Here is a 26,929-nt window from a genome sequence, read left to right as displayed (position 1 = left end):
TCTAAGCAATATGATCTGTTCCATTCAATAATCTATTAATTTAGGTTGATTGTTATGAAACTTGGCGGCACGGTGAGCGACTGGTTAGAGCGTCAGTTCTGAGGACCGGGGTTCAATCCCCGGCCCCGCCTGTGTGGAGTTTGGGTGTTCTCCCCGTGCCTGCGTGGATTTTCTCCGGGCACTCCGGTTTCCTCCCACATCCCCAAAACATGCGTGATAGGTTAATTGACAACTCTAAATTGCCTGTAGGTGTGCAAGTGAGTACGAATGGTTGTTTGTTTGTATGTGCCCTGCGATTGACTGGCAACCAGTTCAGGGTGTACCCCGCCTCCTGCCCGATGATAGCTGGGATCGGCTCCAGCACGCCCGGGACCCTAGTGAGGAGAAGCGGCTCAGAAAATGGATGGATGGATGGATGTTATGAAACTTTGGCTACAACCTTCGTTACTTTTTGTTTGTTTGTTTGTTTTACGCGGCATGGTGGACAACTGGTTAGAGCGTCAGCCTCACAGTTCTGAGGACCGGGGTTCAATCCCCGGCCCCGCCTGTGTGGAGTTTGCATGTTCTCCCCGTGCCTGCGCCGGTTTTCTCCGGGCACGCCGGTTTCCTCCCACATCCCAAAAACATGCATGAATTGGAGACTCTAAATTGACCGTAGGTGTGAATGGAGTGCGAATGGTTGTTTGTTTGTATGTGCCCTGCGATTGGCTGGCAACCAGTTCAGGGTGTACCCCGCCTCCTGCCCGTTGATAGCTGGGATAGGCTCCAGCACGCCCACGACCCTAGTGTGGAGAAGCGGCTCAGAAAATGGATGGATGGATGTTTGTTTTACAGCTTTTTATGTAGTCAACAGATGTGCCAGTAAGAAATAAAGATTCTGAGATACAAGGAATTTACTTGTTGGCTAAGAGAAGGTCATTGATGGACACACGGATGTTGAAAAAAAAGGCTAAACAGATGGGTTTGTCACAAATTGGATGAGTGCACAGCTATGAACTAGGATATCATTCCCAATTATCCTAGCACTGAGTTAGCGGGGGCTTTATACTCCCGGTAGGGTCACCCATGTGTCAACAGGTTCTTGGTGAGAGACGTGACAAGGCGTAGCTCAGGACCTCCTATAGTGGCAACGACCAATGGACCAACTTTTCCCTTTCCTGGACACAGGTCACCAGGGCCGCCTTTGGACTGAGGCCGGAAGTCGGGGCTCGAAGGTGAGGGCCTGGCAGCCAGTCATGAACCTGTGGGGCCCAGTCTCTCATGATCTGTGTTTGTGTAGACTACTGCATTGTTTTGATTAAAATAGAGTTTTGCTGCATGTTATGTCTTGTTTTCCTGTATACTATCTGTTCATTTCTTGTCTGCTCATTTGGTTTTGCCTTCACCTGTTCTCATCAGCCTTGTACATTGTGTCAACCAATCAGTTCCCTCCAGCCACTTGTGTCTTGTCCAGGTGTGTCTTGCCAATTTCTTTTTATTATTATTTTTTATTTTGGTTTTGTTCAGTCTGTGTCAGTTCATTATTGTCTTACGTCATAAAACATTTGTCACATTGTGTTTCCTGTTGTAGTGAGGAATTTGTTTCCTTGTGTTTCTTTGTTACTTTGAATCTTGAATTTCAACTAGTATTTCAACTTTTCTATGGTCCTTGTTTGCCTTTTATTTTTTTTTGCTAAATACTTTTTGGATATTACACATGCTCCCCCGTCTTCCTTATCTTGCTTCCCCGCATTTGGGTCTCCACCAAACACCACAAAATTCTGTAACACAGCCAGCCATAGCACCTAAACAATGTCGGTCCCCCTTCTCGTGAGCTCTAATGGGAGGGACTAAAGATGTCATGTGCAGCGTGACTTGGGTGGTAGCCAAAGGAGGTGGGAACCTTGGCCCGATTCCTAGCTTCAGAAGCTAGCTCTAGGGATGTGGACTCTCCTTTCACGAGAAAGGAAGGAGCCTGAGTCGATGTGTGAGGTTCAGAGGTTTCCGGCTAGATAAAGTTGGACTCATTATGACACATGGTTTGGGCTCCAGAACAAGTCTACTTGAGATGGGTTATTCGCTATTGCCCACAGTGAGAGGTGCCAAGCCGGTCTGGGTATACTTACACACATGAATTTGCCCCAGAGAAACTTTCCTTAATGTGCTTTTATGTATACAAATGGGAAACAAATGATGAAACATGTCTGAGATTGAAATCAGAGATTAAAACAAGAGAAACAACAAAAATGCCCGGAGAAAACTAAAATGCAGATCCTTATTTGATGATAAAGCGTATGCATACATAATTTGTAGCACCGTGGAGGATAGAATAAAACCAACAATAATATTGTTGTCATATACTTTTATGCTCATTTTGTTTTTGTTCCTTTCTCCCTTTCTCATTGGCTGTCCCCTCACAAATCTCATTCTCATTGCATTTCCAATAAATATCCGCCCCAATACAAACTGTAGCTATATTAAAATCTACTTTTGCACAGCAGAACTGTTCTGGCATGTTAACTCATACGGATCCACCATATTGCAGGAAGAAGCAGCCAAATGTGACAGGTTAAAAGAAAGTATCTTATTCTGTCTATAAAACTGGATTTTGAACTGTGTAATCAGAAGCTCACTGGAGGATATGCATGTTGAAGTTTAGCACAGATCTACATTTCGAAGTAGTGGTCAGCTATATAATTCCTGTCGTAGGCTAACTTTCATACATGGGGGTAAGTTACATACACTATATTGCCAAAAGTATTGGCTCACCTCACTTGACTCATATGAATTTAAGTTACATCCCATTCCTAATCGATAGGGTTCAATATGACGTCAGCCCACCCTTTGCAGCTATAACAGCTTCAACTCTTCTGGGAAGGCTGTCCTCAATGTTGAGGAGTGTGTTTATGGGAATTTTTGACCATTCTTCCAGAAGGACATTTGTGAGGTCACACACTGGTGTTGGACGAGAAGGCCTGGCTCTCAGTCTATGCTTTAATTCATCCCAAAGGTGTTCGATCGGGTCAAGTTCAGGACTCAGTGCAGGCCAGTTAAGTTCATCCACACCAGACTCAGGCATCCATGTCTTTATGGACCTTGCTTTTGTATACTGGTCCACAGTCATGTTGGAAGAGGAAGGGGCCAGCTCCAAACTGTTCCCACAAATTTGGGAGCATGAACTTGCCCAAAATCTCTTGGTATAATAAAGCATAATAAAGCATACAGAGTTAATTTCACTGGAACGAAGGGAGCAAGCCCAGCTCCTGAAAAATAACCCCACACCATAATCCCCCATCCATCAAACTTTACACTTGGCACAATGCAGTCAGACCAGTACTGTTCCGTCACTCCAGAGAACGCGTCTCCACTGCTCGAGAGTCCGGTCGCATCGTACTTTACACGACTGTATCTGACACTTTGTATTGCCCTTGGTGATGTATGGCTTGGATGCTGCTGCTCAGGCATTGAAAACCCATTCCATGAAGCTCTCTGTGCACTGTTCTTGAGCTAATCAGAAGGCCACTTGAAGTTTGGAGGTCTGGAGTGATTGACCTGGCAGAAAGTTGGCGACCTCTGCGCTATGCGCCACAGTCTCTGTTGACCCCACTCCGTCAGTTTACGTGGCCTACCACTTCGGGAATGAGTTGGTGTTATTCCCAAACGCTTCCACGTTCTTATAATACAGCTGACAGTCGACTGTGGAATTTAGGAGCGAGGAAATTTCACGACTGGACTGTCACAGTTCCATGCTGGAATTCACTGAGCTCCTGACAGTGACCCATTCTTTCACAAATGTTTGTAAAAACAGTCTGCATGCCTAGGTGCTTGATTTTATACACTTGTAGCCATGGAAGTGATTGGAACACTTGATGAAAATTATTTTGATGACTACCTTTTGCAAATCTAGTGTATGTGCAAGTCACAAGTAAATCAAATTATAGCCTTCAAGTTTCAACCATGTACTGTATAAACACATTGTTTATACTTTTTTTTCCATTGGAAGATGTCTGCACAGTGGTTAGCACATCTGGCTCACAGTTCTGATGTAGGTGTTCGAATCTGGGCTGCGGCCTTCCTGTATGGAGTTTGCATGTTCTCCCTGCGCATGCATGGATTTTTGCCAGGTACTGTGGTTTCCTCCCACATTAAAAACACATGCATGTTAGGTCATTGAAGACTTTAAAATTGTCCTTGAGGTGTGAATGTCTGAGCTGTACAAATGTTACAGAATGTCTTTATTTTGTTACGGAGACGTTGACTCGTTATGGCTGTAATACTGATTATTCCAGATATTGGAAAAAAAAAATACAGCGTCTGACACTACTGGCGCATCCACATTGAACAGCTCCCTGGTTGCGCCCTATTTTAATTACGCCCCCGCCAGCTGCCAAACCGCAGAGGCAAAAGTTCTGTTTGCGTCCGATGTCAACACATTGTAAGTCGCCGATCATCGCCTCCATGGTAGCGAATAAGATACACTTTTTCCAATGCTTCTGGTAAGTGTCACGAAGGGCGGAACAAGGAGTTAATAGGCGAAGACGATATCAAAGCCATGCTAATTGCTAAGTTATCGTTACATGCAGTCGCAAAACATCGAAATAAGTGATTAGGTGATACAGTACACTTGTCACATAGGTCTGGCTGGAACCGCTTTTTCGCAGGGAGTAACCGACTATGAACAACAAAATAACAGGCCAATTAATGTGTTTAGAGCTATAAATATAAAATAATACACGCCCACACAGGACGCCACATCTGTACCGGAAATTAATTAGTATGTCACTGTACACATCACTCAGAACGTGTGCAGGTTAAATATATATTGTTATTATTCATCACTATTTGTAACATAAGATAACCTTAATTAGTCCCACAATGGGGAAATTTGCATCATTTCAGCAGAAATTGTAGCTATAGGAAATGTAAATACGTAATAGTGAATAAATAGCATCCAAGAGAAGACATGTACAAATAGTATATTGTACAAAATAGAAACCAAAACCTCTGTCCATGTATTAACTATCCAATTCGGCAATGTTTTTTTTTTTTGCTAAATAGTGCTGAGTTTTCATTTGACGTTTGAGATCTGATTAATCTGATTTAGACTTGCTTTTTTTGTGTTACCAGCGTTGAAAACAAAATTGGCAAAGGCAAATTAATCCAAAAACAGATATTTTTGATTGTGGCACGTCGAAATCTCATATACTGGTACTTTGATTCAGACTGGAACTGCGTCAGACATTACAAGGTTGATGTAATAAAAACAAAATGACAACTATTGAAGCCATAATTTATTAACGATTATGATTATGACTGTAATTTTGAAAGTAGGGCATTTCAGACAAATTTGGACAAATTGTTCTGGAAGTAAATTTTTATAGGTTGGCAGCTTGGAATATGAGTGTGGATGTTTGTTTGTTTTTTTGCAGCCAGTCGAGGGTGTATCGTGCCTCTAACCAGATGTCAGCTGGGTTAGGCTCTGGCATACCCGCGACCCTAGTGAAGATGGACGGTAGAGAAGATGGATGGATGGATGGGAAATATGTTCAAAACAGAAACAAATAGCATGAAAGTTATACGCATATAGAAAAAAATAACATAGAACAGACAAATCAGAGACTACTGACTTGTCTCACAAAATGCATACGCTTGTTTGTTTACAGCTGGTCATAATTGGCTGTATAACTAAACTGGCTAATGGAGAATTGAATTACAACCCCAATTCCAATGAAGTTGGGACGTTGTGTTAAACATAAATAAAAACAGAATACAATGATTTGCAAATGTTCAACCTATATTAAATTGAATACACAATCACAAGATATTTAATGTACAAACTGATAAACTTGATTGTTTTTCGCAAATAATCATCAACTTAGAATTTTATGGCTGCAACACGTTCCAAAAAAGCTGGGACAGGTGGCAAAAAAGACTGAGAAAGTTGAGCAATGCTCATCAAACACCTGTTTGGAACATCCCACAGGTGAACAGGCTAGTTGGGAACAGGTGGGTGCCATGATTGGGTATAAAAGTAGCGTCCCTGAATTGCTCAGTCATTCACAAGCAAAGATGGGGCGAGGTTCAACTCTTTGTGAACAAGTGCGTGAGAAAATATTCGAATAGTTTAAGGACAATGTTCCTCAACGTACAATTGCAAGGAATTTAGGTATTTCATCATCTACAGTCCATAATATCATCAAAAGGTTCAGAGAATCTGGAGAAATCACTGCATGTAAGCGGCAAGGCCGAAAACCAACAGTGAATGCCTGTGACCTTCGATCCCTCAGGCGGCACTGCATCAAAAACCGACATCAATATGTAAAGGATATCACCACATGGGCTCAAGAACACTTCAGAAAACCTTGTTTGTGTGCATTGTTTATATCCCACCCAGCGGGAAAACGAGCAAAGCACCAAATGTAATTGCAGACTGTGTCCATTGTCGCGTAGAAATTAAGCACCCCAATGATGATACTCAGGGATTTCAATCACTGCAGTTTAAATAAAACCCCCCCAGGGTTTGAGCAATATATGAAGTGTAGCATGAGAAACAACAACATACTGGGCAAATGCAATGGAAATATTAAGGATACCTATATTGATAAAGCTACACCCCGACTTAAAAATTTGTATCATAATGTAATCTAACTGCTTCCCACGTCGGTCAGTTTTTAAATCTATAAAGCCAGACATTCAGACTTTAAAGGTATGGTAAAATGGTAAGTTGGAGGAGTTGAAGGGATGTTTTTGGAACAGACTGAGAACTTTTTCTCAAGGATGCAGATATATGCAATGGCAGGGAATCTTTTACTGACTGCATACATTTTTGCATTGAGGCTGTCATACACCTGAAAACCTTTAAACGGTATCCCAATAATAGCATTTATTTCACCATGATATCAAGGATTGTATTTAAAGAACAAAGGTAGCAAGCTGGGGAACAAACACATCAGCGAACTGACCTGGAGGAATGCAAAACAAACTATGGTACTTGACCAGACATATGACTTACATGGACATCAGAAGGAAGCCTCTGTATCCCAATAATGCAACTGCCAGGCCAAACAAACATTTTTTTTAATACGTATTATAATGTTGATAACAGTGGAGAATGTGATCATGTATTAGAGAATATGATGTGTGATTTTTATATGGACCAAAATCAAAATTGATCTCGAAACAGTAACTAAAGTTTATAAAACTATTGGCAATAGGCCCAGATAGACTGCTTGCTTTTATTTTGAAATGAATTGCAGAAGAACTGTATCCGGCTCTCCATAGTCACTTATACAGTGCCACGAAAAAATCCAATATAATGGCCATCGCAAAAAAAGGATAGTCCCGAAGAGGACAACAATTATCGGTCAGCAGCCATAATTTCAAATGTTTTCAAATCACGAAAGAAGATCATGACATGGAAGCTTCTTACTGTTGTGAAATCAGCAAGCGATACCTTCGCGACTAAAATGCATCTTACCCCAAACAACCCGACTTCTTTGTTCAATTTAGCTCTGCTTTTAATCTTATTCAGCCATAAGTTCTTCTTAACAAATTAGTCCAGTTAATGTTAACCCTTTTTTGGTCAGGTGGTACAACTCCTATTTATCCAATTGGCCACAGAAGGCTAAGTTTACCTCCGCTGTGTCTGATGTGGCTGTAAGCAGCACTGACGCCAACCAGGGGTGTTTCAGTTCACCATTTTTTTGTTCACGCTGTATACCAACGATTGCTTTAGTGCTCAAGCAAACCAATACAAAGCGCCGTAGTAGAAAATTTTTCAATACGGGCGCAAATGCCACAGTGGCAGGTGCCCAGCTCGTGTGCCGTCAACCTCTGTGGCATGGCGCATACACAAAAAATGGGTTGGTCAACAGCGCACTACACTGCGCTAAATTTAGGGTGAAAGGGCCTTGAAGTTGAAAAAAAAAAACCTGACTTTCCTTTTCATCTGGAATATTTACACGAGATGGATTCTGTCCTGTCATTCCTCCTAAGACACATTGATACTCAAGGACTTCTTGAAAGGTGTAGCAATTTTATGGCAGTGAGGGCAACAAATCGATACATTTACCCACAGAGTGAATAGGTTTGATCCGGCATTAGACACGCAGCTACTGACACAATTACGGAGAGTAGTCGTATAATGCATCACCCCCGTATAGCTCGCACGGATCTCTCAATTGCTTGGTGGCATTCCTTTAATCAAGATGCGCACACACAAATACAGTGACACACATGCACACGTGCAGGACTTTTATGTGATGACAGCCAAAGTGTGAAAGACACAAGGCTGATTAAAGCAGCTGTCTTTGTCCTCCATGTCCTTGGATTGTGAAGTTCATCATCAGAGTGGAGTGTTGTTTCTTTATTCCATAACCATTTTTCTTTTTCTTGTTTGTGTATACACACCCAAACACACACACACTATATTGCCAAAAGTATTCGCTCACCTGCCTTGACTCAGATATGAATTTAAGTGACATCCCATTCTTAATCCATTGGGTTAATATGACATTGGTCTGCCCGCTACATTTATAACAGTTTAAACTTTCCTCAAGGTTTAGGATTTTGTTTATGGAAATTTATGACCATTTCTCCAGAAGCGCATTTGTGAGGTTGCACAAGGTCTGTTGGTCTGTTGTTGGACGAGAAGGCTCGGCTCTCGATCTCCGCTCTGATTCATCAAAAAGTGTTCTATGGGGTTGAAGTGGGATTGTGCAGGCCAGTCAAGTTCATCCAAGTTATGTTTACATTCTAACTGCCCAGGCAAGTCCACTTTCTGTGAGCGTTATAGACGTAAACCATGAGGGATCACCAGTGGTCGCAGCTTAAAAGAGAAAACATACAATCCCGTTTCCTACTACTCTGGACCGGGTGGGAGGATGACATGAAAAAGTGGCCAGATATCACGTAAAACGTACGTAGCAGTTGTAGCTTGCTACTTTCTCAACTGTCACGTCAGATGGCTCGGAGGCGCATTTTATAAATAATTTGATAAATGCCGCCATGATCAAATATATATATATATATAAAATATGATGAATATGTGTGTGCGTATTTGTACTTATATACAATTGTATTATATATACAGTCGTTAAAGAAAAATATTAGGCCACCTTTCTTTATTCAAATTCTTGTCCGTTTTAATGCCTGGTACCACTAAATGCATTTTACCCGAAGAATAAATGACCTTAATTGTATTAATAAATATGATATTAGTTATAGGCGGCACGGTGAATTACTGGTTAGCACATCTGCCTCACAGTTCTGAGGACCGGGGGGCACTCATGCTAAGTCATCCCATGCTAATGATGCTATCGACATCCTTTGGGTAACACTGAATCTCGTGTGGATCACATTCCGAGTTTCCCTAACAGCACAGGAGAATCCATTGCATATAACACTGACTTTGATCACAGAGCCTCGTGAGCTGCGAACTCTGAAGTTTGAAGTTACGTCCCCGTGGCTAACACTTACACATGCTCGCACGTCTGCAGGAGGCAGGAGCTTGTCGGCAGTTTGAGGCCATTTCATTCTCCCTGCTCCCACACAGTCGCGCGCACACACAGAACCCTAATCCCTCACTGCACACTTAAAGGCATTTTCTAACTAGTCCGGAGACAGTAAGTAATTGGCTTTTTTTCTTTTTTTTAAGTGATTGGCTGATTGTCGGCTTTTTGTGTACAAGTATCATAAATTAACATAATTAGACTTTGTCTTAACTTCATTCAGTCGAAAGAATTTGGTCAACAACTGCCATTGATTGTAAAGCTGCATCACTCTAATATGCTGGCAGCGAGCTGGTGTGAGACATTTGCATTTGTGTATGCATTTCACAAGTGATGGCTGATGAATAGTGCAATCCTCCATCTCTGGGTCTGACCACTGTGTTTGGGCATCACAGGGTGACATCGGTGCTGCGCAGTTCCTCACCCTGCTCAATCATCTTGCTCATCTAAATGTAGCAAAACAGTATACAGTGTTCCTCGTTTTTCGCGGTTAATGTGGACCAGAACCCCCTGTGAAAGGTGAAAAACCGCGAAGTAGGATTTTCTCCGCCCCCTCAGGAATTTTCGCGGATGTGTATGTGGGTACCAGAATGTTTAAAATATGTAAACAGTATTTATACTTTACATATTTGAGACAAATATTACAACAGTACACATTTATTTAAATCTGTAATTATAAAACCTTATACAGTAATTAACATTTATTATACAGTAATTAACATTCATCATCATTGCCTTCTGAGAGAGGCTCAGTGTACTCACTGTCTTTTCCCTGCAATCAGCAATCCACAATGCAAATGCCGCTTCCATTTTCACAATTCTCTTATTACGCGGAGTTACCACACGTTTCGCTTCCTTATTGAAGGTTATTGAAGCAGTTTTGCGGATGTTTGCTTCACCACCTGGAGGTGAGTTGACTCCAATGAAGATGCTTTTTGTAGATGATGTGGTTATGATGGCTTAATCAAGCCGTGATCTCCAACTCTCGCTGGAACGGTTCGCAGCAGAGTGTGAAGCAGCTGGGATAAAAATCCACACCTCCAAATCTGAGGCCATGGTCCTCAGTCGGAAAAGGGTCAGGGAGGAGATCCTGCCCCAAGTTGAGGAGTTCAAGTGTCTTGGGGACTTGTTCACCAGTAAGGGAAGAAGGAAGCAGGATGTCGACAGGCGGATTGCTGCAGCATATGCAGTGATGCGGACTGTACCGGTCTGTCGTTGTGAAGAAGGAGCTGAGCCGAAAAGCAAAGCTCTCGATTACTGGTCTATCTACGTTCCTACACTCACCGAAATTAGAAGATCGTGGATACAAGCGGCCGCAATTAGTTTCCTCTATCTGGGCTTTCCCTTAGAGATAGAGTGAGAAGCTCGGTCATCCGGGAGGGGCTCAGGGTCGAGCCCACCGGAATGAGGCCCCGGGGGACGACTACGTCTCCCGGCTGGCCTGGGAACGCCTCAGAGCTGGACGAAGTGGCTGGGGAGAGTGAAGTCTGTGCTTTCCTGCTTAAGCTGCTACCCCCACGACCCGACCTTGGATAAGCGGCGGAAAATGGATGGATGGATGGAAGAATGGATGGATGGACAGCTTGATGGATATTGTCCTCACTGTCCACAGTCGACACATTGCTATTCAAGGACTTCTTTGAATGGTGTGGTGATATTATGGCCATCAGGGCAACAGATTGATGCATTTACCCACTTGCGGTTGAACCGATTACTTGACTAGTCGACAAGTCGACCTTACTACCTCAGCATTCAATGCTTGAAATCGATGTTTTGGCACGACAACTATTGTTGACTCTAATTTTTAGCATAATAAAGAGAAAAGGTTGGTGTTTCTTTAATCGATCATCTCTTTTTTAATGTGATATCAAATAATTTCAATGCTCTGATACCTGAATAAAAATAGAAGAAAATATAAAATAGAAAGTCGTGGAAAAGATTTCCCTCAATAGTAAAATACGGCATGATACACAGTGGATTATAAAAAGTCTACACCCATCTGTTCAAATGCAAAACCATTAATGTGACCTATAACCTGTACAACTCAATAAGTATTTTTCTAATCGTTTCCAGAGGGAAAGCAAAAATAAACAACTGAAATAATGTGGTTGCAGAAGTTTGCACAACCTCGTATAACTGGGATGAGGTGAAAAGCAATGTATTTGCCATCATTATCCAACTCAAAGTCCACTTTAGACCCCTCTTAACACTATAGTCAGCTACTTATAATCCTGTGAAGAGGGGAAGATTATACAGTTTTATGAAATTGTTTCAGTGATATATTATACAGCACATTATCTATTGCATCGCTTGAAGAGGATGACGCCAATAGAACTCATTTGAGGTTCAACGTTAGGGTAATAAAGTGATGTTCATTCTTCATTTCATTTTGACTTATCGAATTAAAAAGACACTTGAGGCATTTCATTTTGTCTGAATTTAAATTGACCCCAATTGGATGTTTAAAGCCTCAAAACAGCATCGCCTTCTTGCTTCAAATTTTAATGCAAATTACTACTTTAATTCGGACAGCTGAATTACAGTAAAAAACAGCATTATTTTTGTTTTGGTGTTTAGCCTTTTTCCACCAACTAGGCCGTTTTGGTTCATCAATAACAATAATGAGTGACCGACGGAGTATTGAATGAGGGATATTACTGCTTGACTTAATGCAGCTAAATTTCTGATGTAAATTCTATTATTTTTTTCAGATTTTCCTTTATAATGTTTGACTTGTTGATATATTGCTCTGGGCATCCAGGAAATACACAGTTCTACGGCTGTCGTTTGATTTTTTTACACTTAATTGTGGTGCCACCTAAAATAACAATGCCAAAGACACGCTTGTGGAGAAAACAGCATCCCATTGTTGTAGTAGTACTGCCCATGAACGAACAGACGCGAGGAGAGGACATATTTCAGTCGTTCAAAAACTTTATCGCGAAAACCCAGCTCCCGGTGTACAAATTGGTGTCTGTAACCACGGAGCACCCGCAATGGTTGGCCGTGTGAATGGATTTATTGCCAAGTGCAGGCAGGATGATGCTTTCCCAGACTTCCTGAATTACCATTGCATAATCCACCAACAAGCGTTATGCGCTAAAATGCTCAACATGAAAGAGATCATGGACGTGGCAACGAAGATCGCCTGTTCTATTCGAGCCAGAACTCTTCAAAGACGGTTATTCCGTGCACATCTGGAGACGGCTGAGTGCGACCACTCTGAGTTGTTGCTACACACTGACGTGATGAACATTTGGAAGTGTGCTTGAGGCTGGCTGTCAGAAGCTACTGTCCGGACTACGCATCCCTGTCTGATTTACTTCATTGCAAGTCATCGGAGTAAATTTAGGTAATGACAAAAAATTTACATTGTTAATTGTTATGTTGTGCGAGATTGGCTCATGCGGTGATGCAAGGTAGGTGGGGGCGCGGTGGGTGGGGTTGGTGGTGTTGGCTGGGGGTGTGGCATTGGGTCCCTGCGTCCCCCACTGGGTGGCCAATTGTCGAGGTGCCTCGGTGGGCCGGCAGACCGCCCTGAGTTGTGTATCCCCTCACTCATACTCTTGTCCTGTAGACTTTTAGAATTTACATAATGAATCCCACCACACTTCAGTTGTACAGCCGGGTTCACGACCCTTGTCCTGCATGCTTCTTCTCCTGTACTTGTCCTGTTCTATCTTGTCCTGTCCTTCCCTCACAGGGTCTAGCACCACAGCCCCATGCAACATATTTAATGTTTCATTGTTGTAGATAATGTAATAATTTACTTCTCTCATCCTGTTTACAATTAGTGCTTTCTCTTTTGTCTTTGTTTCTCTCTCCCTTCTAGAAACTTTGTTATGTTCGACTGATCAAGTCTGATTCTCAATAAACCTCAATTATAATACTAAGAAACCACAGGGGAAGCTTAAAAACTCCACTGTGACACAGTAAAACTGTTCTGGCATAAAAGGGATACAGATTTCCATTCTGCTTGACCTAACAGCTGAACAGAACACAATAAATAAATAAATACAAATAATTTAAAACATTTAAAAAATAAAGAATAATAAAAGTTAAAGTAAAAAGTAGTTGTCCAAATATTTACTCGAGTAAGAGTAAGAAAGTACTCAATGAAAAAAAGTACTAAGTAAAGAGTAACTTGTGAGTAACTTCTGATTTTTCTTTTAAATCAGAGCATGAACATCAAATAAAATTAAAAAGTAATATATGGGAGTCGACACACACCTGCCACCATTTCAAATTTTAACTGGCCAAAATCCAACAACACGTACATTGGGCCCGACAGAAACGTTATTTGCTTTATTCACTTAAAATGACTTGATGAAGAAGCTGTTTTCTGACCAGACTTAGTGATTGTGTGCGCGTGTGCGACACCATAGGGATTGAGCTAATTTCGCCATATCCACTGACAAAACAACAATAGAAACATCTGCAACTTACCGCAAGGTGTTTTCTCAAGTTAGAAGTGGGCTGACATATCCACATTTGGGCAGTCACAATTGAAGAGCTGCATGACAAAGCTGTTGTTTTTTGGTCTGTAAACACACCCATATGGCTGTTTTTTCCCCCCCAAAATGAGTCATTTTGATTGGCTCACGAAGGCTACATGCCCGGTCATGTGACTGCCTTTTGTCGTCTGATTCGTGAATTGGACTCAAATGACATTAGGGATCCCATTTAATTGGCGCAACGGGCGCCCTATGCGGAAGTCGAAGATGGAGTCTAAAAATGGACGCGCACACGCAAGAATGAATAAATAAAAGTAGCGAACAACATGTCAATCATTGTAACGGAGTAAAAGTATCGATCCTTCTTCACATAAATACTCAAGTAAAAGGTACGGTGCATTTAAAGTACTCTGACAAGTACAGTTTATGGAATATGTTACTTGAGTAAATGTAACTGAGTAAATGTAATGCGTTACTGCCCACCTTTGGTCTGTGCACACCAGATTACCATGACAAATTAGTAAGGTTCTGAAGGAAAGATGCCAGACTATTGCTTGTTCATGGTCATTCCCAAATATAGTAGTCCAAGCTCCGGCATTTTACTTACTGTTGTTCTGCCTGTGTTTTAATAAAAACTTCTGTTGATTGATTTTATACTTTTACTTCTTAACTTATATAGTTAAGATTCTGTTTATCCTGTCTTCTAGGTAAGATTCAATTCTTCTCTTGTTTTCTTTAGTGGCGTCTTTCCTCTGCCATGGCTTCAGCCGTCTCTTTTAATTGGTTTTCTGCTGTAACCTTATTTGTCACATTGACCTTTTGTCGGCGTAGTTTTTTATTAGTCATCTGTGTTTAGTTTCTCACATTCATGCGCACGTTTAATACATTTGAAATATAAATTGTGTTGCCTGATAGAGATTTGTACGCCTGGTTTTTGTCTGTTACAGTCTGTCGTTCATTCTGGCGGTGTGGCACCATCCCCAGATAACGCTTGATTTGTCAGCACTGTACCGGGTTTTAATCTGCCACCCTGATCAGGCAGAGGGCAGAACAGTCATGGACCACTGAAGATTGGAGTATTTCAGACCGCTGGAGGACACAATTACAAAAAGCTAATTCTAACAGATGGAAGTTTAGACAACTGGAGAAGTCTTCAGAAAAGTGTATTGTTTGTAAGGGTGGGAGAAATAATCAGTTCTTTGATGTATCACAATGCAAATGTAAATGGTTGTGAATCAGTGGAACACGGAACAGAGCTATAGTGTGAGTGAGCACTAGGGCTGTGCCATATCAAACTAGCATTTATTTTCTTTTTTTTCTTTTTTTACAAGATCCAAAATGTAAACGCTATGTTGATCGTTTTGCAAACGCATCTGCAGTCCTTACCTGCACACACAACAGTCAAGCCGCAGTGTGTCCGAGAGAATAACTTTCACTTATATTGACTTTGGGCAAATAAAAACTTATGCGATTGAACTTAGTGTGTAGCCAGTGGTGCATGCAGATCCTCTCGCTTGCACAATGAACGCATGTTTGTCAACCACATTATCTGATGCAAGCAGTTCAACTAGAAAACATGACAACTCTAATCTCAAATTTGTTCTGTCTGTGGCTGTCCATAAGGAAGGTGACCACCTCACGAAGTGAATTCAAATCAGGGAGAATACCGATGCACAAGACTGAAAGTCAGGATCACTTTGTTATTGACGTGAGTGATGTGTGAATTCATTTGCATGTGATAAGGCCGTGATCGCGCCAGATGCAAATACAGTACAAAATAAATATTTAGCACTAAAAACTCTTACTGACACTGCTGATGAATTTTGAAAATAATTTTAATACACACAATTGAAACACGACTGCTGGATTTTTGTTATGATGAGAGACATTTTTTAGCAAATAATACAATGTTCTAATTTATGCATCTATTTATATATTTATTTTTAAATGGTGGAAGTGAATGTATCTAGAATTAATGTGAATCATTGAAATATGGGTCATTACAAATATTATTTTAAAGGTTGTAAGTAGTCACAATAACATTAACATTGACAAAAAATATCGATTTAAGATACATCGATTTAAAATACATTAAGAAAAAGTCACTTTGAAGGCCATTTTGCCGCCCTCTGAATCGTAATCAAATCAATTCATGAATTACTGAGAGATTGTATGTGTTATAGAGGCTGACGTTTTTTTAAAATATATCAGTCGATGCTCTGGTCCTACTACTTGAATAACACTATACATATACAGTACATGTGTTTATTAACTGGAGTTTAGGTTTTGATATCCAGCATGAAGTCTTTAAAGAGAATTACAAAGCAATCAACCTTTAATCTCTGCTCTTGGAAAACCAACCAGTTTTTTCAGGCAGCTGCTTCTTTATTATTGTTTCCTCTTGGTTGGATCCTTTCCACAATTACATCAGCATGTTACATAAGAACAGGAATCAAGGTGCAGGACGGACAGAAGGAACAACGTAGACTCTTAAAAACTGTATAACTGTCACCCACAATGTATAACCCACACTCTGAGCTCTTCCAAACATGAGGGGAAACCAATTAAGGTTATGAGAGCAGGTAGTAATAATGAAATAAATAATGGTGACAGATCAACACTGTCCCTCTGAAAAACCAGAGGCTTTAAAGGCACAGCAGCCATGGCTCTTTTGTCTTTTGGAGCAACTAAAAAATTAAAAAGGGGGTCTCAGAGAAACCTCTAGGCTCGAGGATGCAGCTGAGGAAATGAGAGCAGGTGAGAGTGGCAGAAAAAAAGCCACAGGAGGAAAGTACAAAGCCAGCATTGAATTGACAGTAGCAAATACATTCTTTTCCTTTACATGCTAAAAAACGCATGATTTTAATCACTCCACCTTCCGCTCTGTGAAATTTATAATAAATGGTACACATGCTCTATTTCTAGGTATTTATAAAGTGCATTTTCTGAAACCAGGGTTTTCAAGAGCTTTTAAAAAGTTGTCTAACCCCCCTTTGCTCCAATGTTAATGGTGTATGCTGCCATTGAGCGAAGGTAACCAGATCATTCACACTCAACAGGGGCATCAGAATCATGCTCAAGGTTATATCTCAGGAGTGTTTGTGGAGGAACCAGCGATTGAACCGACAATCTTGTAATGTCACAACAGCCACTGTGCACTGTACAGTGTTGCACTAGGCCTTTTATTTTGAAAGCTAACAGGGCTGACAGATTCCCAATCTTTTGGCCAATCATTAAAAACAAATTGTTGCGATTACCCTGTGTAATATTCCAGTATATAATAAAGCATGTACACTACCCTCAAAAGTATTGGAACAGTTAACCCCATTCCTTCTTTTTTTTGTTGAAGACTGAAAACATTTGGGATTGACATCAAAAAATGAATTCAAGACATGAAATCTACATTACAAATTTTATCGCTCGATATTTACATCTGAATTGTCGTAATATTTAGAATTTTGTGTTTGTATTTCCACTGTGGGTTAAGCATACGAATGCTCACATGCACTTGCACACATTTCCAATAAAGACAAGGTGACGATTGAATATTGTACACAAATTAAATAAATTATACAGTAAATAATACTCCACATCTACACATCAGTTACCACTACAATATTGGCAAATTATTGTCGTAATTGCAGTCCAGACCTGTCTCCCATTGAAAATGTGTGGCGCATTATGAAGTGTAAAATATGACAAGGGAGACCCGGACTGTTGAACAGCTGAAGCTGTACATCAAGCAAGAATGGGAAAGAATTCCAACTACAAATCTTCAACAATTAGTGTCCTCAGTTCCCAAACGTTTATTGAATGTTGTTAAAAGAAAAGGTAATGTAACACAGTGGTAAACATGACCCTGTCTCAGCTTTTTTTGGAATGTGTTGCAGCCATAAAATTCTAAGTTAATGATTATTTGCTAAAAACAATCACATTTATCAGTTTGTACATTAAATATCTCGTCTTTGTAGTGTATTCAATTAAATATAGGTCAAACATGATTTGTAAATCATTATATTCTGTTTTTATTTATGTTTAACACAACGTCCCTACTTCACTGGAATTGGGGTTGCATAAGCTCAATGTTTGATGCGGGCCTGTGTTCAAATTAAATTTGGAAATTTTAATATTAGAATAGAAAATGGACAAACTAGTTCAATGTGCACCATTCGTAACATCGAAGCGTCATACAGTATGTGTGGACCAACATAAACCGAGGATCCCCTGTATATGGAGGTATAACAGACTGTGTTTGGAAATAGTTGTCCATTTATCCAGAAAATCCTTTTTGAGGTCATACACCAATGTTGAACAAGAGGACCTTACACACAATTAGCCTCATATTTTTTGTAGTTCAACTGAAAGGTGTTTAATGGGGTCAGGGCTCGGTACAGACCCATCCAGTTTATCCATAACTTACTGTTCCTTCAGTACTGGAAATGTTCAAAATGTTTTGGTATTCTAAATAATTAAGATAATGATTATGTTGTCAATAGATGTATCCCAATATTTGTCCACCAATATGTATGTAAAAATAACCACAATGTGTAAATGGGCTTGTTTTCCTCCCCTTCGAAAAACAAATTTAAATGCTGCCAAGACCAGTCATTTTCCCAAGCAACAGCAACCAGCATTTGCCCCATGGTGAGACTCGGACAGTCAGCATCCATGCCACTCACATACTGTACATACATAGAGAACATGTACCTGAGTAGGCCCAGTAGGTCTCTTCGGTAGCAGCTCTCCGCAGTCGTGTCTCACCAGCCATGGCTGTACGAAGGCCTTGGACAGGGGCACAGGACTCACCTTGGTTTCCTGTCAGCACTGCAGGACAGAAGAACAACAGGGACACGAAAGTTAGCACAAAAAGAAGCAGAGCATCAGATACACTCTGCAGCCCTGGCTGGATACCCACTGGAACGGATAATGTCCAACTGTGTCCTTAGCTGAATTATCACTCATAAGCATATTCAGAGTGTAGAAAAAAAATCAACATCAAAGAAAAATGATCCTGTGGAACTGAACTGAAGTAAGGAAACATATTGTTAAGCACCATACAAATAAAGATAATTAACAAAGCATTATTTATATAGCGCATTTCATACACACGGTAACTCAATGTGCTTTACATGATTAAAAGCATTTAAAAACAAAGAAAAAAACTGCTTATAAACATTTTAAACAAAGAGAAAAATAAAAGTACAATTAAAACAGCGAACAGTTTAAGAAATATAATTGAAAAGTGGAAATGCTCTAAAAACCATGAGAAATAAGAGTTTTTAACCTGGACTTAAATACATTCACACTGTATCACTTCTGTTGGCAACTTATTCCATTTGAGTGGAGCATAATAGCTAAATGCTGCTTCATCATGTTTGTTTTGGACTCGGTGCTCCACTATTTGACCTGAGTCTGCTGATCTCAAAGCCTTACTGGCTTTATATGCCATTAGCATTTCTTTAATGGACAACCCCAATTCCAATGAAGTTGGGACGTTGTGTTAAACATAAATAAAAACAGAATACAATGATTTGCAAATCAGTTAGACCTATATATAATTTACTACACTGCAAAGACAAGATATTTAATGTTCAAACTGATAAACCTTATTGTTTTTGGTAAATAATCATTAACTTGGAATTTTATGGCTGCAACACGTTCCAAAAAAGCTGGGACAGGGTCATGTTTACCACTGTGTTACATCACCTTTTTTTTTAACAACATTCAATAAACGTTTGGGAACTGAGGACACTAATTGTTGAAGCTTTGTCGGTGGAATTCTTTCCCATTCTTGCTTGATGTACAGCTTCAGCTGTTCAACAGTCCGGGGTCTCCGTTGTCGTATTTTACGCTTCATAATTTCAATGGGAGACAGGTCTGGACTGCAGGTAGGCCAGTTTAGTACCCGCACTCTTTTACTACGAAGCCACATGCAGAATGTGGTTTGGCATTGTCTTACTGAAATAAGCAGGGGCGTCCATGAAAAACACGTTGCTTGGATGGCAGCATATGTTTCTCCAAAACCTGTATGTACCTTTCAGCATTAATGGTGCCTTCACAGATGCATAATTTACCCATGCCATTGGCACGAACACAGCCCCATACCATCACAGATGCTGGCTTTTGAACTTTGCGTCCATAACAGTCTGAATGGTTATTTTCCTCTTTGGCCTGGAGGACACGACGTCCGCAATTTCCCAAAACAATTTGAAATGTGGACTCGTCGGACCACAGAACACTTTACCACTTTGAAGCAGTCCATCTTAGATGAGTTCGGGCCCAGAGAAGCCGGCGGCGTTTCTGGGTGTTGTTGATAAATGGCTTTTGCTTGGCATAGTAGAGTTTCAAGTTGCACTTACGGATGTAGCGCCGAACTGTATTTACTGACATTGGTGCGAATGTTGTTTGTTTGTATGTGCCCTGCGATTGGCTGGCAACCAGTTCAGGGTGTACCCCGCCTCCTGCCCAATGATAGCTGGGATAGGCTCCAGCACGCCTGCGACCCTAGTGAGGAGAAGCGGCTCAGTAAATGGATGGATGGATGGATGGATGGTTTTCTGAAGTGTTCCTGACCCCATGTGGTGATATCCACATTGATGTCGGTTTTATATGCAGTGCCGCCTGAGGGATCGAAGGTCACGGGCATTCAATGTTGGTTTTCGGCCTTGCCGCTTACATGCAGTGATTTCTCCAGATTCTCTGAACGATTTGATGATATGATGGACCGTAGATGATGAAATCCTTAACTTCCTTGCAATTATACGTTGAGGAACATTGTCCTTAAACAGTGTGTATTTGAGAATTCTCTGCACCATTTGCACAAGCCACACTGTAGCAGATCATTGCACTATTAGTCACTTTAAATTGCTCTAAATTGCTTGAGGACTCCCCATCAATTGCATAATTGCCATTATATCAGTATCACCACACTAGTGGTACACTTTCAATGCTCAATGCCAGTGGTACACTTTCAATGCTCAATGAATCTCCACACTTGTGTTTTTATGTCCTAAATGTACTGTATAGTTCATCATAGTGGCTGTTTGCTGTAAAACTAAAGTGTCTCCAACTTCTTCTTTTCCTTTGGAATTTTCCTGTTAGGGGTAGCCACAGCTTGTCATCTTTTTCCATGTATACCTATCTCCTGCATCCTGCATCTGTGGTACTCTTTCTAGGCATGAAGCCATACTGTTGCTCGCAAATACTCACTTCGGTCCTGAGTTTAGCCTCCACTACTCTTTCCCATAACTTCATTGTGTGGCTCATCAGCTTTAGTTCCCACAGCTTTGCGTATGACACCAAAGCACCATTCCCCAATTCCTCAGGCATCTTCCCACCTACTCAAATTCTGTTGAACAAGCTGGTCAAAAACTCCATAGCCACCTCTCCTAGATGCTTCCATACCTCCACAGGTATGTCATCAGAACCAACTGCCTTTCCATTTTTCATCCTCTTTAGTGCCTTTTTAACTTCCATCATATTAATCATTGCGACTTCCTGGTCCACCAACACTAGCCTCTTCTACTCTTGCTGTCAAAGTATTCTTTCCATCTATCTAGCACACAATTGGCACCAATCAACACATTTCCATCTCCATCCTCCTTCATCACCCTAACCTGCCGCACATCCTTCCCATCAATAGCCCTCTGTCTGGCCAACCTGTATAGATATTTTTCTCTTTCTTTAGTGTCCAACCTGGCATACATGTGATCATATGCCTCTTGTTTGGCCTTTGCCACCTCTATCTTAGCCCTACATCACATCTCCATGTATTCGTTTTGCCTCTCCTCAGTCCTCTCAGTGTCCCACTTATTCTGAGCTAACCTCTTTCCTTGTATGATTTCCTGTACTTTGAGGTCTCCTTCTCCCCTTTCTTACCATAAGATATACCAAGTACTCTCCTGCCTGTCTCAGATCACCTTGCTATAGTGGTCCAGTCTTCTAAAAGCTCCTCCTGTCCACCGAGAGCCTGTCTCACACCTTCTTGAAAGCCACACAACACTCTTCCTTTCTCAGCTTACGGTTCTCTGCTTACGGTTCTCTGCTGTGCCTTTGTCTTCTTAATCTTCCTCCCCAGTACCAGAGTCATTTTACACACCATCCTGTCCTGTATAGTCACACTCTCCCCTACCACTACCTTACAGTCAGTAACCTCCTTCAGATTACATCACCTGCACAATATGTAATCCACCTGCGTGCATCTACCTTCGCTCTTGTAGGTCACCCTATGTTCCTGCCTCTTCTGGAACCAAGAGTTCACTCCAGCCATTTCCATCCTTTTTGCAAAGTCTACCACCATCTGTCCCTCCAAGAGGATCCTATGTTAATTGATGCATCCATTTCACATATGTTTACATGGGCATGAAAATAAAGCTTTGAAAACAGTTAATGGGTACTCTATTTGTGTATTTGTGCATGTATGTAATAGAAATCGAAATGGGAGGTTCTTTGCAATATGCAGTCCTCTTCTCGCAGCTTTTTGTTCATCCATAGCACTTCTGCATCTTTTGTGCCACACCAACAAGTTTGTGAGTCATCAGCTAATGTTTTTTGTTAAGTCTGTCGGGTGGACTGACACAAGAAGCATAAACTCCAGTCATGGCATTTCATGATAGTTAATATGAAATAAGAACTAAAAGTTGCATTAACGTCATTGGCTCTGTTTTCGTTGATGGCGCATCTGCTATGGCGCACAAATGCTGGCGTATCCTGATTTTTGTGTACGCGCAAGGCTTACTGTCCATGTCTGCCAATTTGGCAATGTCCTTGGACAATGTGTCAATTTGATGGCAGAAAGTCAATCCAAACTTACTGCCGGCGCTAGCTAGACCGCTGGTCTAGTGTGATTTTGGTGAATTTGATCGGAGCACAAGCAGACAGATATGGAGGTCGGCGGACATACTTACTATAAGTCAACAGCGGTTATCACCAACTCATTTTGTATTCAATAAGGGTACCCGCTCACACTGTCTGTTGCCACACCAGCCAATTATTCATCCATCCATCCATTTTTTTTACCGCTTATCCTCACAAGGATCGGGGGCTGCCGGAGCCTATCCCAGCTTTGGTCGGGAGGCGGGGTACACCCTGAACAGGCGATCGGTCCAAACAACTATACTCACTCACATTCCCACCTACGGGCAATTTAGAGTCTTCAGTCAACCTACCACGCATGTTTGTGGGATGTGGGAGGAAACCGGAGTGCCCGGAGAAAACCCACACAGGCAAGGGGAGAACCTACAAACTCCACACAGGCGGGGCGGGGATTTGAACCCCGGTCCCCAGAACTGTGAGGCAGATGTGCTAACCAGTTGGTCACCGTGCCGGCTTGTAGCGATTATTGCTATACAAAATTATTTTTGCGTAGTATTTTATTATAAATGTTGAGTATTTCGGCCTATGTAATACTGTATGCTAAATCTGATGCCATCGAACGGATATTGTAGCAACAGATATCATATGCTATGGCAGCACCACAAGGGCGTCATGATGCTCAGGTGAGCAGCGGAATTTTTACCGTATTATATATATATATTTGTAGGACAACCTTTCACTTTTCTTTTCACTATGTATAATACACTATCTATTTTTGATACATTTTTTTGTAAAAAAATTGCATTTTATATACAATATTTTATGGTAACTGCATTACAGCCAGGAGGAGGAAAATGCAATCTGTATAGTGTGAAACTATCCCAATAATAGGTTTAGTCAATGCAAGTTCAGTGAGGAGTTAAATTTTAATAACTATGTGTGTCGGACTGACAGAATGACCACATACAGTGATGATGCACTCCGGCCAGGCCAAAGCATCATTGAAAAGTGTGAAGAACAATTTTACACACAAAAGAATACAGAAGAACAAGAGTGCCCTCGACACACATGAAACAGAATGTGTGTGTGTGTGTCGGTGTGTCTGTCTCTCTCTCGCTCTGAGAACTAGATTTTGGATAATGGGGAAAACTGAGAAAGAATAGTGCTTCAATTGGAAGATAATTATGCAGACAAGACCAAAATGCATCATCACACGACAACCGTATGGTCGCTGATGGACAGTAACCTGCAAGGCAACCAGTCGACCATGGAGAATTAAAGGAAAACTGAACAGTTGTGCTAAGAAAAGAATAAAGAAAGGAGTAGCAAGGAAAATGGTGTCAGAGAGAACATTTTCCCACATAAAAATGGCCTGCAAAATGTAACTAATGGAAATATTAACATCGTTTAGCTGATGCTCTTTCCCATACAGACTAAATGAGGTCTGTTAAAAAAGAGGGACTGCACACTTAACCAAGATGGTGTGCCTCACTCCTTTTGGAGCACCTCTAGGAAAATTCGATCCAATCTGATATTCCTGAAAAAAATAGATTTAGTAAAGTTCAGCACAGAGTAATTTTCTCCTTCACCTGCCCTCAGTGTTTTCTGCCAAGAGTCAATAAAGTTTAAAGGGTGAGGGGTCTTTGGCGAGAGTGGCCTGTGTAAAAACAAGAAAATGAGTGTGAAAAACGTATTTAGTGAATTAAATTGTCACAACTGAAACTGGTCACCCATTACAAGTAGATATATAGAGGAACTGGAGTGTTCACACATACCTTCATTCAAATGCACAGCATATATCTGGGATCCTGTACTCAACACTGGTTTGCCTACTTGTCACTTGATCTTCATTTTTATTTTATTTTTGTGTAATATTCAGCTCAGTTTTTAGGCACATGGAACGATACTTTGTTCAAAGCAGTTAAATGCAAACTTTATGTAACAAAAAAAAAATGTTTTGTTAGTATTCTCAGTTCAGAATAGAAGAATAAAGATAGTTTGAATGTAATAGAATTGTACAATTTTAATTTTAATTGAATTTAATTCAATTCTATAGCCTGTGTTGGCACTCAATCAGAATCAGAATCATCTTTATTTAGTATGTCAAAAACAAAAACATTTCTCTCCAGTAGTTGAAGTCACTCTAGTACAACAACAGACAGCCATTTGACAGAAAATACTTTTGAGACATAAAACCATAAAAACATGTTTTCTTTAAAGAATTGTATCCATCTTACAAATTTTGCCTGGGTAATCAAATATATGAGCACAATTGTGTGTTTTCTCATTTACTAAATTAAAGTAGGGCTGTGAATTTCAAAATAAGAGCAAATAAATAAAAATAATGTATTACGTGTTCGAATAAAGAGCCTGACTTCAGAATAAATTATAAATGGTAAATGGACTGCACTTATATAGCATAATATTAATAATTATTAATAATACAGATAATACTTCATGTTTTGATCATATGGGTAGAAGCAAAATCAGGCATTGTAAAAATACATTATATATAGGTAGAAGGGTTTTCCAGATTTTGTAAATCAACTTTGGGGTGCATATTATCCATGGGTGCGCATTATACACGAGAAATTACGGTAACTAAAATTGTAATCAAGAAAATTTCCAAAAGCGACTGTAATTTATTTACACATTTTTTTCCTAGTAATGTAATGGATTACAATTACATATATTTTGTCATTAAATTACATAATCTCATTACATGTAATTAGTTATTCTCCCGGCATGGTGGCCGACTGGTTAGCATATCGGCCTCACAGTTCTGGGGTACGGGTTTCAAATCCCGGCCCCACCTGTGTGGAGTTTGCATGTTCTCCCCGTGCCTGGGTGGCTTTTCTCCGGGCACTCCGGTTTCCTCCCACATCCCAAAAACATGCAGGGTAATTGAAGACTCTGAATTGCCCGTAGGTGTGAATGTGAGTGCAAATGGTTGTTTGTTTCTATGTGCCCTGCAAATGGCTTGCGACCGGTTCAGGGTGTACCCCGCCTCCCGCCCTATGACAGGTGGGATAGGCTCCAGCAGCCCGTGACCATAGTGAGGAGAAGCGGTAAAGAAAATGGATGGATGGATAGTTATTCTCCAACACTGTGCGCAATGTACAATCAGCATATATCCCGGGCACACACTGCCACATTATCTCAGTTGTTTACTTTCATTTTCCCTCTCTAAATTTGTTGTTGCACAAGTTACAGGTCATATTAATGGTGGAAACATTTTTAATTTATGTATCTTGGTCTTATTTTTTCTACCCCAAAAAACTGAAACTTCCCATGGGCTCACCACCTGTGGGAGGGACCTCAGGGGCCGGGTGCAGTGCGAGCTGGGCGGTGGCCGAAGGCGGGGACCTTGGCGATCCGATCCCCGGCTACAGAAGCTGGCTCTCGGGACGTGGAATGTCACCTCTCTGGCAGAGAAGGAGCCCGAGCTGGTGTGTGAGGTCGAGAAGTTCTGACTAGATATAGTCGGACTCGCCTCCACTCTGGAGTTGCCCACGGTGAGAGGCGCCGAGCAGGTGAGGGTATACTTATTGCTCCCCGGCTCGGCGCCTGTACGTTGGGGTTCACCCCGGTGGATGAGAGGGTAGCCTCCCCCCGCCTTCGGGTGGGGGGACGGGTCTTGACTGTTGTTTGTGCCTATGCAGCAAACAGCAGTTCAGAGTACCCACCCTTTTTGGAGTCCTTGGAGGGGGTGCTGGAGAACGCTCCCGGTGGGGACTCCATCGTTCTGCTGGAGGACTTCAATGCTCACGTGGGCAATGACAGTGAGACCTGGAAGGGCGTGATTGGGAGGAACGGCCCCCCCGATCAGAACCCGAACGGTGTTCAGCTATTGGACCTCTGTGCTCATCACGGATTGTCCATATCGAACACCTTGTTCAAGCATAAGGGTGTCCACACGTGCACTTGGCACCAGGACACCCTAAGTCGCAGTTCGATGATCGACTTTGTGGTCGTGTCATCAGACTTGTGGCCGCATGTCTTGGACACTCGGGTGAAAAGAGCGTAGCTGTCAACTCATCACCACCTGGTGGTGTGTTGGCTCCGATGGTGGGGGAAGATGCCGGTCCAACGTGCCAGGCCCAAACGTATTGTGAGGGTCTGCTGGGAACATCTGGGAGAATCCCCTGTCAGTAGGAGTTTCAACTCCCACCT

At 41.3% G+C, this 26,929-nt stretch overlaps 1 protein-coding gene across 4 annotated transcripts in view; it reads right to left on the bottom strand.

Annotated features, from left to right (window-relative positions):
- LOC133483561 (receptor-type tyrosine-protein phosphatase gamma-like) overlaps nucleotides 1-26,929 on the bottom strand; it is a 499,015-nt gene that overhangs the window by 412,406 nt on the left and 59,680 nt on the right. For all 4 annotated transcript variants that reach the window (XM_061784954.1, XM_061784955.1, XM_061784956.1 and 1 more), the window contains exon 2: nucleotides 18,650-18,766. In XM_061784954.1, coding sequence (XP_061640938.1) covers nucleotides 18,650-18,766 — 117 coding nt within the window. The remainder of the gene's footprint in view (nucleotides 1-18,649; nucleotides 18,767-26,929) is intronic.

Source organism: Phyllopteryx taeniolatus, chromosome 9 (assembly GCF_024500385.1).
Source record: "Phyllopteryx taeniolatus isolate TA_2022b chromosome 9, UOR_Ptae_1.2, whole genome shotgun sequence".
Classification (NCBI taxonomy): domain Eukaryota; kingdom Metazoa; phylum Chordata; class Actinopteri; order Syngnathiformes; family Syngnathidae; genus Phyllopteryx; species Phyllopteryx taeniolatus.
Note: the sequence above shows the minus strand (reverse complement) of the source record. Positions and strands in the feature narration are given on the sequence as shown.